General features: G+C 36.6%; 1 protein-coding gene across 1 annotated transcript; it reads right to left on the reverse strand.

Moving 5' to 3' along the window:
* Positions 1-6: 6 nt before the first annotated feature.
* hs3st3l (heparan sulfate (glucosamine) 3-O-sulfotransferase 3-like) lies at positions 7-12,578 on the reverse strand. Its single transcript, XM_026277364.1, has 2 exons — positions 11,807-12,578; positions 7-2,899 (listed from the first exon to the last, which is right to left on the reverse strand). The coding sequence occupies exons 1-2, from the start codon at positions 12,217-12,219 to the stop codon at positions 2,281-2,283; spliced, it is 1,032 nt and encodes a 343-aa protein (XP_026133149.1). The 5' UTR covers positions 12,220-12,578; the 3' UTR covers positions 7-2,280.
* Between the last annotated feature and the right edge of the window lie 7,821 nt (positions 12,579-20,399).

The following is a 20,399-nucleotide window of genomic DNA, read 5'->3' on the forward strand; positions in this document are numbered from 1 at the left end:
TCTAGACTAAAGGTGTAAAATGCATGTCAGACTGGTCATGTTTAATTTCTCATAAGTGAGCTGATTGCTGTGATTATATGTTTGGTTTGATAGGTTGTTTTTATTTATTGGTTTCTTTGACTTTATGTTGATGAAATGTAAGCAGCAAGACACAAAGTAATCACTATATTGAATCAATGCATTGTTATGATGATAAAGAGAACCTTTATAACCTGAATCATGCTTTTATTTTTTTTGCTTAGAAACACTTGATTGTTTTGTCCAGAGGGTGTCGCTGTAGACAATATTTACTGAAGCGACTGACTGCTAGAGGGGGAACGAGAGGCTCATTTTTTGGATTTATTTTTATTTTTTCTCAAGAAAAATTAGTGCTTAGTGCCACTCTTAACAATCTTAAACCATAATATTGTGGTCAATAAAACAAAATGCATTTGCATTATAATTAAATATGGCAACGTGTAAAAAACAAATCACTCGAATGACGGAAAATCCCAGTTTATTTTTAGGTACATAATCTGACCAGTTTACTTGTTAACCTAGTCACTTTAAAAAAATTATTTTTATCTAGATTATTTTAAAATAACTTGCGAGATGTTTTTCAGTGTCTAATAACTGTGACCACACTGTCTGTTCACATTACATTCATTGGCTATGGATAGGCGAAAACAATATTAATTTATTTTTATCTTTTTTTTTCAGATATAACAAAAGTTGTGTCAATTAAAGCCCAAATATCAAAGACCTATATTTTATATGCAATAATGTCCATTTTTCATGTACTACCTATGGTCATGTGACACAGTGAGGTCACTAGGAGTTTGATTGACAGCTGATCTGACCAATCATAGCGCAGACAAACAAACAGGACGATAGTAGATTAACGTCGCTGGACTCGAAGTTGAAAAATGGTGTGTATTGACGTCTTCTGATGTTCATTCTATAACAAGTAAAGAGGAAGAGATGAACTAGACAGGTCTTTGCTAAGGGTTGCTTAAAAACTGGGTGTACAAAGCCATTCTGCACCATAACTCTGCACTGAAGGTGAGTAGTGTTTAATTTACTGGTAATAACATAGTGCATATTGATTCACCATTGGATGAAACTATCATAGTTATGTAAAAGAATTTACCTACAGGCTGTTAAACAGTACAGAGAAAAAAATGTTGTTCTTTTGAACTTTCTATTCATCAAAGCATCCTGAAAAATAAAACGTATCATGGTTTCCACAAAGATATGAAGCAGCACGACTGTTTTCAACATTGATAATAATCAGAAATGTTTCTTGAGCATCAAATTCATCATATTATTCTGATTTCTGAAGATCATGTGACACTGAAGACTGGAGGAATGATGCTGAAAATACAGCTAGCTGTGTATCACAGTTATAAGTTGGGACATAGAAAAGCTGTTTTAAATATTTAACATTATTATTGTTTTAGTGTAGTTGTGATCAAATGAATTCTCTCTTGGTGAGCAGAAGACCCGCCTTTTGAAAACTCTCTCCAAAATATTGAATGGTAGTTAATCTTTTGCACTTTTATTAGCCGTTAGCACCATGAGGGAATGTGTTGATGTGATGCAATTAATCATTTTATTTCCGAATTATGTGATACATTAGAGAAATATATTGTTTTGCAGTAACATATTACATTTTACCAATTTTGAGGATTTAAACGGAGCAAAAACAACTACACAGCAACTTAAAATAACTGATTGGCTTTCTAGTGGGCTGCATTTCAGACTAGTTCAAATCCATGCATGCACAGAGATCATTCAAAAGGACCGGCCTCATCTGCATATCGTCTACATTTGAACCAATTACAGCAGACAATCAAAACCAGTTTGAGTTTGTAGACCAGCCCACACTGATGCGCTACAATGTCTCGTTCTGTTCTGCGTAAATACTGCAACGATGACAAATACGTCTACGCTACACAGTTTATTTCAAATCCAGACTCTTTCTGACATGAAGGATCGCACAAACAGGATTGAAGCTTGACTAAGCAACATTAAAAAAGACATCAAAATGGCAAGAGCAGAAAAGTGCTACTTAAACCCATGATTTAAGGTCGTTCTATCAGTTCCAGCGACGGTATGAAAAGACTATTGTAACCTGAAGTGCGCAGACCTCTGTTCATCTGGCAGATGCATTGATTGGAACAGCTACGGAGACATCGACCATCCTAATATACCGTTTTTCACTTCGAACACTTGTTAGACCAACTCTGTTCAATCTTCAGCCTCGGTATGGAGCCGTTGAGTGTTAATGGTCAGAAAAGGTCATTGCCATCCGAAGTCCATGCCTGCCATCTGGTAGAACTTGAGGTTGTGAGGCTGGTAGAATTCCCTCAGTTTCTGAATGACCTCCGGGTCGATTTTAGGATGCGTTCTGCCTTTGGTTTTGCCCAGACAGTGGGGTTTGCTACTGCCTTCTGGCTTTTTGAGGCAAGGGAAGCCCTTGGTCTTGTTGAAGTAGAAGTGTTTATCTGTGATGATCCTCTGCAGGCCGAGGAAGTCCTGTACGCGACCCAACTCGCCCGCCGGGTCGCTTATCAGCCTCTCACCGTGGACAAAATGGATCTGCGAGAGCGGAAAGTAGGCCAGCCATCGCTCCAGGTGTCTGGCGTACAGGCCGATGTACAGCGGGCTCCAGAGAGAGTCGATCTGTCCCGTGGACCGGTTCTTGAACGTCAGGCTCTCGAAGCTGGGGATGTGGGGCGTCTTGGAGATGATCTGGGTGTAGTCTGAAATGGCGCGGGTGATGGGGTCTCGCACCACCACGATCAGCTTGATGTGGCGTGACATGGCGTGGATGCGGCCCGGCGTCTCTGGGGAGATGAAGTATCTGGGCGTTTTCTCCATTACAATTTGCCCGTTCAGGGCTTTAGGCATCATGCTCCTAAAAGATAAGAGAGGTTACTTCTCCAACAGAAATGTGCACTTGTTTTGAGACAAAAGTACATTTATATTGAAGATTCATTCTCTGGAATACCTAGTCTCAAGTCAATTTATCTTGTTTTTTCATCATTTTTACTGAGAAAATGTCATTTGTCAAAAATAGGGTGTCTTAAACAGGGTTATTATAATTAACTAAAACCAAAACTTGTAGTAATAAATTAAATTCAATAAAATAAAACATACAAATTAAGACACATATATATATATATTATTATTATTTTATTTTTATTTTTTTCTCATGCTATTTGCCAAAGTAAGTTTTATCATTTTCATCTACCATAGTTTAATTTTATGCAGGCTATGAAAATAAGTAAAGCTAAAACTTAAATAAAAATGAATGAAAGCTATATAGATGCATTTTTTTTTTTTTTTATTGACAAAATGACAACTAAAATGGAACATTTTGAAAATACAAAACACCATAAAATACAAACATATTAAAACTGTAAGAAGAAAAGGCATCTGGCTTAGGACAAATGCTAAATTAAATCTGCTGCTCAAAATTAAAAAGGTGTATAAAATTATTTTTTATGAATTGCACATGGATTATTTTTGTAGAATGAGTAGGAAAATATATTGTTTGTAGAACATTGTGTATTATTGTATACAATGTAAAATGCTAATTTATTATTGTAAAAATTTCAGAAAGAAAAAAAATTCCAGGAGAAAATTCATAATTTGGGAAAACAGTGGAATGTAACACAGGTAAAAAATAAATAAATAAATAAAACATTATAATTTTCTTTATTTCAGCTGTAGTTGACGGGGCAAAATTGGTTATTTCTGTTTAGCAAGTTTAAGAAAATAATAAAATTACAAACAAAACAAAAAGACATCAATAAAAAACATTAAATTAAATGTTTCTTTATTTCAGCTATAGCTGCCAGGGCAAAATTTCGTATTTTTGTTTAGTAAGCAGAAGCAAACAATTAAAATTACAAAAAAAACAAAACAAATTATACATAAAAATATATCATATGAAAATAACATTTTGTTCTAAATATTAACAAAAACTATATTGTTTTATATCACTGATTCTAAAATAACACTGCTACATACTTTTTGCACTTTTGACCTCTAATCTGGTTACCAATAAAGAAGAGTTCGGAAAGTCATCAAGTAAATAGACTTACTTTAGAAACGTACTTTCTTTCCCTACCACCATCAATCTTGTGTTTCCACACATCTGTTTTACTTAAGAGCTGGATCGCGACTGCCAGCCCAGTATTGATCATCTACATCACATCACGCCCCCAGCGGCCCGGCGCTCTGTCCTGGAGCAGATCAGCCCGGGACACACGCTTCACTGTTCCTCTTATTGGCTGTAAATGAGAAGTCAGCCGGCTCTGAATGTGCATCAGTAATGCTGCTTATCGTGCACATGTGCAGCCGGCATCAATCACAGCGGGTTACCAACATACACCGGAAAACAAATGGAATGTGTGCATGTCTTTCTTAGCGTTGGCAGATGGGTCTCATTTGTTTTAAGTGGCTCAGAGGCGAAAGCTTTAATGGTCCACCTGCACCCCACCTGCCTTTGCAACATGACCACAACTAATGTCTATTTAAGGGACTCCAAGTCCAAATCTATCAAGCTCTGAGAAGTCAAATAGACAACAAAAACTGAGTGAGAAATGCCAGAACAGAGCAGCAGTCAAACACAAGACAAAGTGAATAATGAAGTATGTGCTCAGATAACACAAATCACTTCTGTGGTAATGAAAGCCATTATGTTACAAGGAATCAAGTTCTTATCAGAAGATAAAAACGATTGATGAACCACAGAGCTTTCAGAACTCAAAGCCAATTTATTGAAACTAAACTACAAAAAAAGACTCTTTATGAACTTCTGTGATTTGGTGACATCAAAGTTGATAAATGCATGCAAAACCATCCATATTTACATGTCAGTGATGTCTATTATGACCAGAAATAAAAGAAATATAACTCTAATAAGTGTCATCTTTAACTGTAATGGCAATTTTGTCAAGAAAAACTTTGTTTGAAGGCTTGACAAAGCCTTGAAATAAATTTTTAGAAAAATGTAAAAAGTTTTTAAGGTTAATAGGCCAAATCTGTCATCTATAGAAATGATCTGTGGTTCTTTAGAATTTAATAAACAGAAGGCATAACTTGTTTTCTGAATTGTAAATTTCATGTCATTCCAGTTCAACTTCCTGTGGGGTGCGGCCAATGAAATACAGTACACAGGGGTTGTTTCTTAAAGGGACAGATCACACTGGAAATGTACTCATCCTCGTGCAATCCATCATTAATGTTTAACTTTAAACCTTTGTTAAAATACAAGTCTATAATCCACAATGACATAATAAAAGTCCATCTCCTGTTGTCCTCTCACATCAAAATCCACCCACAAAGCTGTTTTGGACTTTTTGTGGCTTGTAAACAGTGTTTAATTTGTGCATGTTTCTCTCCTGATTCAGACCAGATGATTTTTTCACTGGAGGAAGTGTTACTATGAACTTGTTTTAGTTAAAAATGTTTTGTTTCTTACAAACACGCAGCTTTTCACTTCTTAAGATGTTAACTGATGGACTGGAGTGGTGTGGATTATTGTGATGTTTTTATCAGCTGTTTGGACTCTCATTCTGACGGCACCCATTCACTGCAGAGCATCCACTGCTGAGCAACTAATGCATAGCTACATTTGTCCAAAAGGTGAGTGAATTTTTATTTTTGGTTTAACTATTGGGCTTAAAATTGACGAACATCACCATTCATAAAATGAAAATGGTCATGAAAAACGATGTATTATATAGTTATAGTTTTATACATAAAATATGATATTTACAACAAGGCTTTAATTAGCATTACATGTAAACCTTTAAAAAAGCCAGAATACCAAACTCTTTCAAACTACACAATCAAGGACACAGTTTTTAAATGTATGAGACTCAGCGGTCCAGACCCAGATTGCATTTGATCAAAGAGATGACAAAGACGTACTGTCCGTCATGCTGTGTTCAGATGGGTCATTGAGGATGGACCATATGATGCCTCTAGTGTCCTCTAGCAAGGGGACAGACTCACATCCCTGTGCCATCCGTCCCTGCAATGCAAGCTCCTATCAATACAACAACACATCAGCCATGCCAATCCCCAGACCTCCCTGCATTACCAATGACTTCATCTGAGAAAGCACTTAGCCTAAAGACTTCCCTGTTTACCTATGCCTATTATGGGGCCAGCAAGTCTATTAGATCCCGCCATTAATTATTCACTTGCTTCAAGCGCTGTGACCGCATGTGCATGTGCTGCTGAGAGTCTGTCCTCCAGCTAATGCAAGGATTTCTGATGTCCACCGACCACTGAACATTACAGGACACAGAGGAATGAATGCAGTCTTGGAATATGGGTCAATGCTTATTTTTCACTGTATTAACTTATCCAACAAAACCATATTATAATTTAATATACAAGAATATTTTATTGTATAAATAAAATATAGTTTAAAAAAAAGCTATTCATGTATACAGTGACTTAAATGCACTTCCGCTGATATGCATGTTCCTGATTTCTGAAATAATTATTTTGATATCTTTGGGAGCATAAAGTGAAAAATAACACCTTAATTAAATAAAAAGGCTCTTTAAAAAATGATATTCTTTGAATGAAATTTTTTTTAAGTGGATGTATTTTATTATTTATTCTTTGAAAAAAAAAAGAAGAAGCTGCTTCACTGCATAGTAGATATTTAAAAAAAAAAAGATTTTATCAACAGGATATGATGTGTTGAAGCCACATAAAATAAAATATTATTTGACCTTTAATGACATGTGAGTGTTTGAAATTTTTACTTTCAAAAGAAACATTGATTATTATGACTTTTTGAATAGGAATAAATAGATATATTTCTGATGCTTTACTAGATTTTTACTTTTTTATTGTGGTCACTATATAGTGTATACACAATTCAGTAGATTCTTATTTGCTTTAAATGAAGTGAGACAAGAACAAAGATCCTGATCCAAAGGAACATCAGTTTAATTCGAATTAGCCTGTGAGTTGAAGTCAGTGATTCAGTTTATATTGAATGTATGCTTGCTTGTGATAATTTGCTTTTAGTAAAAAAAAAAGAATATTACCTTTTTGTAATCTGAGCTAATGCTTGAATTGGCTTTATGATTTGCTAGCATGATATTCTGAAGAATGTAATCAATTTAACAGAATCCAACACAAAGCCAGGTCTGATTCAGAACAGGTAAGTCTTTGTTAGTTAGATGTTCACAGGACACGAGGATCAATCTAAGCAGTATGGATTGTGCGGCTTCATTGTTTGGCACATCGCTCTGCGTCGTCCAATCCCAGCAGCCCACAGGAGCCGGTGGATAGGTCTCCTCTAATTGAGGCTGCATTGGCCGGGCCTCTCTGAGGTATCCTGAATAAACCAAATGGTGCCGTGGGTATTGATCATGATGGGGGTATGGTAATGTGGGCCTCAGCTGCTGCGGGTGGCAGGTGGAGTTTGTAGATGGGCCACTCTATGGCCTCATCAGCAGCTTGCTGTGCACAAACAGATGTGAGGCAATTACCCCGTCTTCTGTCCAGGCATCAACTACAGCAATGGATGTAATAGGAATTTTTTTTTCATTCCAATGAATCTGTTTAATGGGATGATGAAGCCTTCGTTTTTCATTTTTAGAAATGCTGACTTACAAAATAAACAGCTCTGGCACACCTGGGCGCTCATGGACAGGTGCATTATTACAATTTAAAGAATGGAACTGACTTGAATGTCTTTGTTTTAACATTTTAGCAACAAACAAAAAAAAGAGAGGCATATCAGCATATTTGAATGATTTATGAAGGATGTTGCGACAATGAAGACTGGAGTAATGATGCTGAAAATTCAGATTTGATCACAGCGATAAATTATATTTTAACATATTCACATACAAAACAGCTATTATGTAGTGTAATAATATTTCACAATTTTTTATCAAATAAATTCAGCCTTGGTGAGCAAAAGAGACTTTTAAAAACATTACAAAATCATTCTGAAGTATTTAAAAAAAAATTCATAAAATAGACTGAACTTTTGAAAATACTGTATATTGATGAAGAAAGGGACTATTTTTTAAATTGTAAATATTTTACACAATATTAGTGTTTTACTGTATTTTTGATCAAATAAATGTAACCTTTTTGTGCAGAAGATTTGAAAAATGGTAGTGTGTGTGTGTATGTATATATAATTGGGAAATATGGTCAAATGTGCTTATACATAGGAAAATTGGTCAGACATTTCTAGTAAATTTCACAAAGGAATGCCGAGTAACAGTAAATTCAACATGAAATTTCAAAGTAAACCAAACAAACTGGATTATTGTGTAATATCCTTTATAATCTTTGTTCATAGTTAATAATAGTTGGGGTTTGACTCATACAGTACATTACCAATAAAAAACTAACTGCTAAAAAATGAACTGTACATTTGAAATCCAAGAACTGTAAATTTTTTGTGCATTTACTTTAACTCAATTTTCACTGCTGACACTATGAAATAATTTGTGAAAATTAAGCATATTGAAGTGCTAAAATTTGGTCAATCATAAAAAAAAAAAAAAATGTAAATTCTGCAAAGCAAAATGGGATATGGACTTGCAGTAAGACAATGGGGATTAGGAAGTGTGTGCGTGTGTGTGTGTGTGTGTTTGAACCCAACCATCCGTTTCTTTGCATATAGAGGCCATTAAAGAGCCAGTCAGTTGTAACTGTGCCCTGTCCACTTCCCAGAAACATCCATCATCAAGGGGCTCAGACGCCAGATCCCCATTCCCAGTCCCCTGAGACACCTAATGAGAGCTGAATTACCATTGGACCATCTTGCCTTATGTTGATTCCATAAACTACAGTTTACTCACGCCAATACAGACAACTAGCCAAAATAAACACATATACACAAACATTTCACACCAGACTCCCACATGATGCCATCAGGCATCTATTTCATGTAGTATTATATATAATAACTATCAATCCGATCTGGCTCTTGTAGTACGAATCATGATGTTGTTATGTTTGTGCGAAAAGCATCTGGAAGTTGCGAAATCTCATAATTTTCATTTGTAAAAGCTCTTGTATTCCTCTATTAATATCACCGTCCTATTCAGCATTGGTATTTTGATGAGTCTATGTCCTTGTGAAGTAGATGCACTGCTCATATAGACAGTGCATTAATAATTAATGGCCTCAAAAAAGCTCGTCTCGGGACAAGCCTATGAACTGCTATAAAGGCATGTCTCATTTCTGCATTACGAAACCAAGGATACTCAAACTAATTACGTTTTTTGGTGTGTAAACATATGCACGTTAACTAAATCAAACCTTCATGCCAAAATCAAGGTGTGGCTTTGCATACAAGGGTATGAATTTAGATGGATATTTTAATAACCGCTCCATGAATTGCAAATGAATTCCCATAACGTGATTACATCAGATGCAACACCAGCCAAACCAAATTACAACGCGTGACGCAGCACTATTATCACAGTGAACGTGCATTCAAGAAGGACGGAAGAAAACACAACGTTTATTTTACCGGATGCTTCCAGGAAATCAGTCTTGAGATTTTCGGTTTTGTCTCGCCTGTCCCTCTAGTACCTCTGAATCAATATATTGATGCTTTTCAGACTTCAAAAACTGGAGATGTGTGTTTCGAAGCTCTCACATATTGTTGGCGTTCGCCCTCCTTCTCGTGCACTATTGAGGGTGACTTACAGCAAATAGATTTCTTTAAAGGAATGTGACAGTATTGGCGTTTGAAACTTGAACTCGGGAGTCTCAGCAGAATAAAACCTCTTGCTAATTGTAACTGAATCTAACGGGTTTAATTCTAGCGTGAAGGTCAAACATTGGCGCCAATCAATCGTAGAAACACTATAAGGACAAAACTCCATCTATCACCTCTGCCTTGTTCCAGATCTTATCCGTGCATTTATTCTCTTTTGGAAAAGATCTGAATTGAGATTGCAAAACCAGCATCCCACCCCCACCTACACCTACAGATTTAATCTACGCTTGATAACAAGATTAATGACCGGTCCATTCCATTAGACCTGAATAAGTCAGCGTGGACGGATTCCAGGATCTGCGTTTGGCCGCTTGTCTGTGGCTCCTCTGACCATATGAAGTCCCTGGCGCAGATCATTATGTTTGGTGGAAAATGTGACTCAGGTTAAAGATCAATTGACAGGTCTCACAATAATGTCAAGTGGCCCGTCATGCTGTGAGGTCCATCTGGTCCCGGGAAGATGACAATCTGCTCGCTCTCGGCTCGTTCCTCTGAGCAGAACACTGGGGATTTATGTGCAGAACACAAAGGAATATCAAAGCAATATGCTTACAGGCAAACAACAACCGTGGAAGTGTTTCAAAAGCATTTCCAGGCTGTTTAATGTGAGCCGATTTTGAATTGACAAAGCAATCAATCAGCTGCTTAAGAGGTAAGTAATTGAGTTTTGTCAACTCTCCGAACAGCTCGAAGGCAGCGTGGAAAACCATAAAATTGAGAGCGAGACTTTATTGAAGATACAGACAGAATATCCATTGGGCTTGTTGATCAACCTGCCACTCTGTTTTCTAGACAAGCAAATAAATATCAGATTGACACAATGCCTAAGAGCGCAAGGCCTCATTTCCAACAACTGCAGACTTAATTCCCTATCCGCCAAATTTGTCAGACACTTTTAGATGTTTCAAGACACATTTCACATGCAGCAGTGTGTTCTCAATATACAGGAACATCTGGCAACAGCTCCAGAGATGATTAACACTGCCAACTATCCAGCCCCAATTCAGTGGATTGCAATTGCCAGATGGCATTATATTTCTCACGCAAACCTTTACGAATATCATAATATGACCTAGTGTTGTACTGATACCAAGCCTCGTCAAATAATACACTTTTGGGAGAAGATTGCATTGAGGTCACAATTTGGACAATAGCATTAACTTGTGCAGATGTAAGAGTGCATGCTAACATATTACATAATAATATAAAGAAATGTACTACAACACAAGCTTTCTGTGTTTAGGAAAAACTGTTTAGGAAAGTCGAAGTACACTGTAAATAAATGTTGTATTCTTGGCTGGTTAGTTTTACCGTAGCGGTTGCAATATTATGATGCCCACTGTCCAAGGAAATGCAGTGCATGAATAATGCAGTTGCATTTCACTTTGACTATGCACTGATTTATTTTACTCTTGGAGCCATTGTTATTATGATGTTGTTTCTTTCTTAGTGGTATGTAATGTTTTTATTGATTGATTGATTTAAAAATATTTCAACATTCTGTAATTTCACAACTTTCTTAGTGACTTAATTCTGCTGTACACAAAATAAAATATATAAAAAAAAATTATATGTTTGTGTTATTTGTTTGAATACCAATATCTTCTGTGTTCCGTAGTGACATTAGAATGAGTAGTTAATTTATTAAAATATTTATTTTTGATATTATGCCTTTTCTTTTAATGGGACAGTTAGTTGACAGGAATCATAGCTGGAGAGGGGGTGTGATCAGGAAAATGTCCACAAGCCGGGAATCGAACTCGGGACACCCGAGATGATATCGGTACCAACTTATGAACAGTAGTTCGAGACAGAATTTTAATATTGGGTGCACTTGCCCTTTAAGTGTCAATCACTAAACTTTGCTTATTTAAATAACACCAGCTAATTTTCATTTTGGGGTACATACAATGATCTAGCATATGCTATAAGTCCGAATGCAATGTTTAATTTTACTTTAAAGTATTTTAAAGCAATATAATATTGCATTTCCGATCATTATGCATGCGATGCACGTTTCTGTGTCATGATTACCTGTACCAGCCGAGTCCGCGCATGTAGTGCCTGTCAAAGAAGTGTGGCTCGGAGCCGAGCGCGCGGACGTCCGGATGAAGCCTCAGGAACTCCAGGAGCGCGCGCGTGCCTCCCTTCTTTACTCCGATGATGAGCGCGTCTGGGAGGCGTCGGCTCGCGGTCCAGTCCTTCCCTGAGCTGTTTCCATCCACGATATCATCAGCTACATAGCGAGGAGCCGTCAATGTCTCTCTCAGCACGGTCTTATTGTACCATCCCAGAGGTGAGTTCTGCGAACTGTCCACTAAGTCCGGCTCGCAGCATCCCAGCAGAACGTAGAGGATCGAGACGCAGATGATGCTGAAGGAAAACATGATGACTAGTTTTTGCAAGAGTCTCCGGAGATCCAGGGGCGAGTTGCTAAAAGTTGCCATCCCTTTGAGGACGCTCTGTAGACGGCCATTCTCTTCAGGACTTTATTCGCTTCACTTTGACCAGCTGGAAGCCAGACGCGCGAATGACAGCGAGCGCGTCCCATTCCGAGCGCTTCGCGGAGCGGCATTCCTCAACAAAATCCTCTTTGTGGAGCGTCATCATGTCAGAGGGAGATCGAGGGGACTCGTACTTCCATGCTTTGCGCGGACTGCAGAAACAGAGGTTGTAATATCCGTGCAGGAGAGCGAGGATGTGACTGTCTCTGGAGGATTGCTGTCCTGAAGCCGCTCTCATTCATTCATGAAAGTGCGCGCAGCGCTTGTGCTGAGTGTGATTGGAGGGTGAGGGCTGAAGGCGGGTTTAATGCTGCTCTGCTGATACACCAGACGAGCATGGGGTGAAATATGGCATGCATTATTTTTCTATCAGTGATGTGCATTAATATTTTCACTCCTTATAATAATAGTAGGGTTATTTACCCCACAAAAGTGTAAACAGAGAACGTAAAAAAAAAGCATAAAATGTAGCCCACATTTGGTGCAGTTCCCAACTCACACTCAGTTATGTGCATATTTCAATATATCTTAAAACAGTACAGTTTTCACACTTTTTTACTCCAGTACACATTTTATTTCTGAAACAAAGTTTCTGTACAGGATATATATTCTAATCTATTCTTGAATACAAAAAGGTATTGACAATTGTAAAACTATTGAATTAGTTGATTTGTTTTCATATTGATTTATTATTGTTCAGAACACAACGCTTGTCACCATATTAAACAGGGTAATTTCTCACATTGAAACCTGATTACAGGCTTTAAATAGCAAAACAACAAGGTGACAAACAAAAATATGGAATACTCTTATTATTTACCCAATAAATACACTTTATTAGCAGTATTCATTTATAACATATTGTTGTCATTAAAATGTGACAACTTGCCCCGAACTGACAGAGTCCTGTGAACATGTTTTGATACGCGGAAATTCAAATGAAATACGAGAACTATTTGTATATTCTTGCAGATTGGTCAATAAATTATTAAAACACATTTTCGCAATTACGGCTGATTATTTGAATTAAAGCAGTGTTTAAACTTTATGATAATTTAATGTTTTTTCTTCTTAACTTTCCACAATATTTATGTAAAACATCTTATTAAACATTAAAAGCTGAAGAAAATACAGAAGATCTCACGTAAAATTACAGCAAAAAACTGTATTTTTGAATTACGGAAAATTACTGTTACTTATTGTGCACGTTATTTAACGGTAATTTTCAGGCACCCCAGCTGCCGGAATTTTACCGTTTTTTTACGGGATTTTTTTTTACAGTGTGGCAAAATAAAGAACTTCACAATAAAAATATGACCAGTTGTGTACAGAAAATTTATATTAGACATAGTTAGCAATTGATATATTGTTTTTTTGTTTGTTTTTTTACATTCTTGCCTTCCCTTTATTTTTTTATTTATTTTTTTATTTATTATTTATTTTTTTATTTTACATATTTTTATTGGGAAAAAAGACATGGAAGATAACATGATTCTTTTTTTTTTTTTTACTCCCCACCTCCCAAAGCATCCAAAAAAAGTTTAAGGCAAGGCCAAGATATCCACATTTTTTCAAATACATAATTGCAACACATATACACACCAATCAGTAGAGTGAGGGGTATTTATTGCCTGGGCCAATATTTGGTTATTTTCCAGAAACAAAACAGATCCCAATTTTTATGGCAGTCCTTTAGTTTCCCCTTTATACAGTAGTTTTTCTTTCCAAAACAATGTAATTAGCCAGATCTTTCAAACAGTGCATGGACCTTCTATGTTCTTCCAGTAGATTGCTACTACATCTTACAATAACTAGACAAATGTCAGTCAGTTTAGTCTGATAACCTGGTAATGATAAACTAGTTTTTGTATGGTAATTGGAATGTGAAACATCTGGGATGTTTGGGTTAAACTTGTTTAACTTTTCAGGGGTGACCTATATTCATTATTCAGTTAAGCCCAAATTCTGGGCTTTAACACATATCTGGCTCTATTCTAAATCTGAAAGGTCAAATTGCATATCTATACCCCAAATATGGTAAATAATACATGCACTGTCCTATTCCAATTTTTGCCTATTTTCTTTTTAAAGACTTAAAGTGCTGTTCAGTCCAATATGGAAGCTCCATTGACCCATCTTGAATAATGACTTAAATTTAGTTACCATATGGCTTCATAAGATAATATTTGGATTAGATTTGGATTTGCATGCAAGACTATCAAACATCAAAACCTCCTCAGACCTCCAGCAGAGCAAAGTCCTCCCTCTGTGACCCTCGACCAATTCCTAGCAATACAACCATCTTTTGTAACCGCTTCAAGATGTCAGGCGGGTGTTCTTGATCTCTTAATTGGTTTGGCATGTAGTCCAGTGATCAGATCAGCACAGTAAAGCTGGGGATCACATTACTTCACACAGGCACATGAGGACAGTGTTTACGCTCTCCGTTAGAAAGCATCTGCAGAAACGTTACATGCATTACATACGGCTATTATATTAAAGACACTATCATTAATGTAAAGGGACCAGATGACAGACAAAATGCTGGACTGGGGAGATGTAACTGTGATTTTGTTACCTGCAAATGCAGACTTCAAGTAAACGTTTCAAAGCTTTACAGTTCTGATATTTATTGCATTACGCTTAATGATCTTTTTGCATCATGACAGCATCAGGGTAAATGCATTACATGGCCATTTTGTGGTGATTTGTCTGGTTTATGTTGTGATTTATCTCTCCCATCTTCCGAGTGCAGATGTGACCAGGGTCAAAAGGTTAAACGTGCCCTCTCTTTAAAAGAGCCATACTTAGCCATTCTCCAAAATCTGTTGTGTTTTCTTCAAATCTATACTAATATAATAATACATAATGATAATGCATGACATAGTGTAAATATAATGCAATGCAACACAAATATAATAATCGCATTAGTCTTTCCACCTCTTTTGTCTGTATAATCATCATATCTAGTAAACAATAATGAGATTGCATGATAAAAAATAATTTTTCTGTGAGCGTATTTTTCTAAATGCATTCAGGTGTCAAGCTATCATTTAAAAAGTGGCATTTTTTATTAGAGCATTACTTTTATTATTAAATATAGAAAACAAAAAGACATTTTAAAATTAACCAAAAAATGGAGCACTCTTTAAATCATGGCTTTTCACCTGAATGAATTGGTAAGTTGCATGGTAGTATATCTGGAAGGATTTACCTGTTTGTTTTATCAATTTAACTTGTTTTCGAGGATCAGAGAACAAGGTCGCTCTAGTCAGTCCAAGCAAATGCACGTCTTCTATGTGCAGTCCAAGAACGGATTGCTGGATGATTAAGTAGCCATCTATAAAAATGTGACCCCTGGGTCAGGGCCAGTGAGCAGCAAGACTGATTTATTTCCTTCAGGCTAGAAAACACTGTTTTCATGAAAGTATAACGAGCAGCAGAGCTTTATTAAGCGTGCTGAGCCATACCTGGCTCGCGACGTTCTTGAAATGTTCAAATAAGAAATAATTGCTTTGCTTGCTGGCTGGCTTTCATTTTCTGCTGTGTGCAGGCAACGCACGCCCAACAAAAATCTGTATCCCAGGTTGTTTTCCAAGAGATATATGCTGTTGTTTGCGTCGAGAGGCAGTAAGATAAAGTTGCAGACGAAACCTTTCAATCTTTTGAAGGATGGAGCGGCCTGCCATAATTGCACAGAGGGCAGCCTGAAATACCATTAGAATAGCGCCTTTCCACATTCAGACGCTCGCTTGGCACTTGACAGTCTATTATTCATCAAGGATTAATGTTGTATGTGACACGGATGAGGAAAACGAAGCACGGCGATCCACAGTTTGATGATGTCACAATGAGCTTTGTGTAACGCAATGAAAATATAATGACAATATAGCTTTGCATCTAAAACATCACGGCTTCGTTTTTTTCTCCTTTCAAACTTTCTTCTCAAAGTCATTCTAGGGAAATCACTGCGGCTGAAGTAAAGACAAGCGCTTCATGAATTAACCAATGAATTGGCAGCTCTAACTGGGCAACATGCACTATGGAAAAGCTGCTAAAAACAAACCGACAGCTTGGTGACGCGTGTGCTTAATGATGAGCGCCGGCTTGTGCTCGGGTATTAATATTTCAGATATCAAAGCTCTCATGTCATACATTACTGAAAACATCCTGTGGTCCCCTGCAGTCCTTCTGCCGCAAGAAAGACCTTAAAGCTATAGTTCACCCAAAAATGGAAATCATGTCATCGTTTACCAACTTTAAGGTCATTCCAGGCTGGTATAAATTAACTTCTTCTGTGGAAAACAAAATTATTATTAGCAAAAAACATATTCTGGATGACCTAATAGTCACATAAGCCATAAGTAAAAGTCACATATACAGGTATTACTACAGCACTTTATGCTGTTAAAGCTGTGAGTACACGAACAATAGCAATCACACGGTTTGACCAAATCTCATGCAAGTCTGACCCAAATCTTTATGATAGTTACCATATATTTGCATTAGTTTGTATCCAGCTGGTCGCTTTTCGGCATTCGTTAACCAGCGAATTTGCATATTTAAAACTGGTCTCATAAGATAGAAAGACATAACATGTGAGAGTCTTAATACCATTTGCATACCATGTGTAAGCTAGTCTCTATGTGCAATTCTATGGCCTTTGTGTAGAAATCTAAAGACGGCCATCAAAGCAAATGTTTGAATTTATAATAAATGGTAACACTTTGTAACATATAAGTTTAATAAATGCTGTAGAAGTAGTTGTCCATTGTTAGATTGTTAATTTCAACATTTACTACATTTATAAATGTAAAAGTTGCATCTGTTAAAATTTGTTAATAAACTAAGATAATAGTATAAACACTTAAATGACATGAATGATCAAGGTATAATTAATATATTAATATGTATTCATATTTAAAGAGCACAGTACAAGTCTTCCCACTTAACATTTTTTTTTTTTTTTAATAAGTTTCTTATCAATTCTTATCAGGTGCATCTCAATAAATTGAATGTTGTGGAAAAGTTCATTTACGTATTTCAGTAATTCAACTCAAATTGTGAAACTTGTGTATTAAATAAATTCAATGCACACAGACTGAAGTAGTTTAAGTCTTTGGTTTGTTAAATTGTGATGATTTTGGCTCACATTTAACAAAAAACAAACAAAAATGTAACAAATTTGAATATGGTGACATGGCAATTGGTCTCTCAGTTTGGTTCACTATGCTACACAATCATGAGGAAGACTGATCTGACAGTTGTCCAGAAGACAATCATTGACACTCTTCACAAAGAGGGTAAGCCACAAACACTCATTGCCGAAGAAGCTGGCTGTTCACAGAGTGCTGTATCCAAGCATGTTAACAGAAAGTTGAGTAGAAGGAAAAAGTGTGGAAGAAAAAGATGCACAACCAACCGAGAGAACCGCAACCTTATGGTGATTGTCAAGAAAAATCAGTTCAAGAATTTGAGTGAACTTCACAAGGAAAGGACTAAAGCTGAGGTCAAGGCATCAAGAGCTCCACACACAGACGTGTCAAGAAATCTGTTGAACCACAGACAACATCAGAGGAGTCTTACCTGGGCTAAGGAGAAGAAGAACTGGACTGTTGCTCAGTGGTCCAAAGTCCTCGTTTCAGATGAGAGCAAGTTTTGTATTGTATTGGTTAAATGACCATGGTGTTGGTGTGCTTGACTGGCCAGACCTGAACCCCAGAGAGAATCTATGAGGTATTGTCAAGAGGAGGATGAGAAACAAGAGACCAAACAATGCAGATGAACTGAAGACCACTTTCAAAGAAACCTGGGCTTCCAGACCACCTCAGCAGTGCCACAAACTGATCACCTCCATGCCACGCCAAACTGAGGGAGTGATTGAAGCAAAAGGAGCCCCTACCAAGTATTGAGTGCATGTACAGTAAATGAACATAAGGACAAGTCACTACATTTTTTTAAGTATTCTAATTTCCTGAGATTTTTTTTGTTAAATGTGAGCCAAAATCATCACAATTAAAAGAACCAAACACTTAAACTACTTCAGTCTGTGTGCATTGAATTTATTTTATACACGAGTTTCACAATTTGAGTTGAATTACTGAAATAAATTAACTTTTCTACGACATTCTAATTTATTGAGAAGCACCTGTATTTCTAATATTTACTAGCAATTTCTGTGTAAAAATATTATCTATATCAATACATAGAGTAGAGTATATATATAGAGAGTATATATTATATAGAGTATATATATATATAGTCTGCGTGTGAGCACCAACAGACTGTGAATGTGTTTGCTGTAAGCTGGAGTGAGAGGTGTGAGGCAGATTATTGGATCAAGTGCTTTTGTGTTTCAGTTTTAGAGCAGACTGCTGCCTCTGTTCCTGCTTCTGCTTTGGCTCGTGCTGAAATCAAGAAGCTTCTGTATTACATGCATTCTGGTTGTAAAATAACACAGTGTGTCTAATTTATCGCTAAAAAGGTTGCATTTCTAAGTCTGCGTGGTTTATTTCTGGGCTCATCTGAAGTCCTCTCTGCAGGTTTTGGGACAGACTGTGTGCTAATGGTTTAACCCCAGTTAATCGTCCCAATGCCGGTGATAGACAAGCTCCTCTGTGCAGCACCTGTATTCCTAGTTGAGTTAATCACTTTACTCATCCTGTGAAGCACAAACCCTCTTAAGTTGAAAGCCAGATTAGCAGTGGAGACAGGCATTTTAATTCAGCGCTGAAGATGCTTAGTTTGTGCTGCCAGACGATTTAAGGCTGGATAAATAACTATATTGACCTGCAAACCTAGCTGGAGCAGTTCTGCCATTCAGTTGTATGTGTTTTATCAGAGTCACGATAATGTCCGCTGACATTTTATTAAAAAGAACATTGCATTATACAGCATTTGAACATCACTTATGCTAGTTTTAATAATGACATTGTCAAATAAAACCTGATTCCTCATAAAAGTTAATTGTCTGAAAAACATTTGGTGTTGAAACAAATTTAACTTTAAAAGTTGTTTTTATATGGATTTAAAAAAATTTGTCAATGTGATGTTGAGAATGTCATTTGCACTGAATAATTCTGTGTGTTTGCATCTAAACAAACTTTTATTTTATTGATTAATTGTGGACATCCCTTTTTTTAAAATACACTAAAAAATATATATATTTATTTTTTATTAAGATTTATATTGAAACAACTTTCATGCAGAAACTGGCAAGCACAACATGCAAGTGAAATTAAATATTTGTCCTTTATTTGATTACTGCACTTAAACCAAAATAAATTATTAAAATATTATCTGCAAAATATTAACTTGAGCTTTTTCTATAAACTATTACATGCACTTTATTTTTCTAAAGCAATACATTTTGTTTTTCACAATAAATGTCATCCCACACAATTTTTTGACAGCCCTAAAAACTGCATAATAACAACTCTCAAATATTTTGAGGATTCCCTAAAACTGAATCCTCAAGTTTGACAATCCCTGACATAGACATAGATTATTTAACATGCATTTAACAGATAATGTTCAAATAAAACATTTAAGCACATTAGCTCTCCTAATAGTGCATTTCAGTGGCAAGTCATCATTAGACGTACAACGGAATATAATAAGAGCCCATTAGTATGTGACGTATTATTATTTATGTCACGTCTTAAATAGGTGGAAAGGTGTTTTGCTTTGTAAGGACAGTGTTTTAGGACACAAGGGTTTCTGAGATGGGTCTCGACTCAAAACAAGCTCATTTAACACAGAGAGCGAGCGAGCGGGAGAGCGAGGGATTACTACCTGCTGAATGTCTGACCTGATTCCCTGTGAGCCAGAACACATCTGGTATGGTTGTTTAATAAGACTGTTGTAAATAGTGAGGATTACAGATCACTTTAGAGTGGGGGGAAAACATCATGACAACAGAGCTGTTATCCTCATAAATCTGCCTGTATTTGTTCTGAAAAGTCCTCCGGATTAATGAGTAATATGGAGATGTGAGCCAGTAATCGCTCCGTTGTTGGCGTCACCTTTCCTGCTTCCTGTACGTCCCATTTGTGGACATCGTGGGCGTTACGCTGGATTATGAATGTTTAAGCATGTCACTTTCTTTGTTAGATTTGAAATGT

This window comes from Carassius auratus, chromosome 12 (genome assembly GCF_003368295.1).
Source record: "Carassius auratus strain Wakin chromosome 12, ASM336829v1, whole genome shotgun sequence".
NCBI classification, from domain to species: Eukaryota; Metazoa; Chordata; class Actinopteri; order Cypriniformes; family Cyprinidae; genus Carassius; species Carassius auratus.

Excerpts from the sequence above, each read along its gene's own strand:
- hs3st3l (XM_026277364.1), bottom strand. The coding sequence starts at position 12,219 with ATGGCAACTTTTAGCAACTCGCCCCTGGATCTCCGGAGACTCTTGCAA. Across the intron at positions 2,900-11,806 it reads CGCGGACTCGGCTGGTACAG|GAGCATGATGCCTAAAGCCC; the intron begins GTAATCATGACA and ends CTTATCTTTTAG.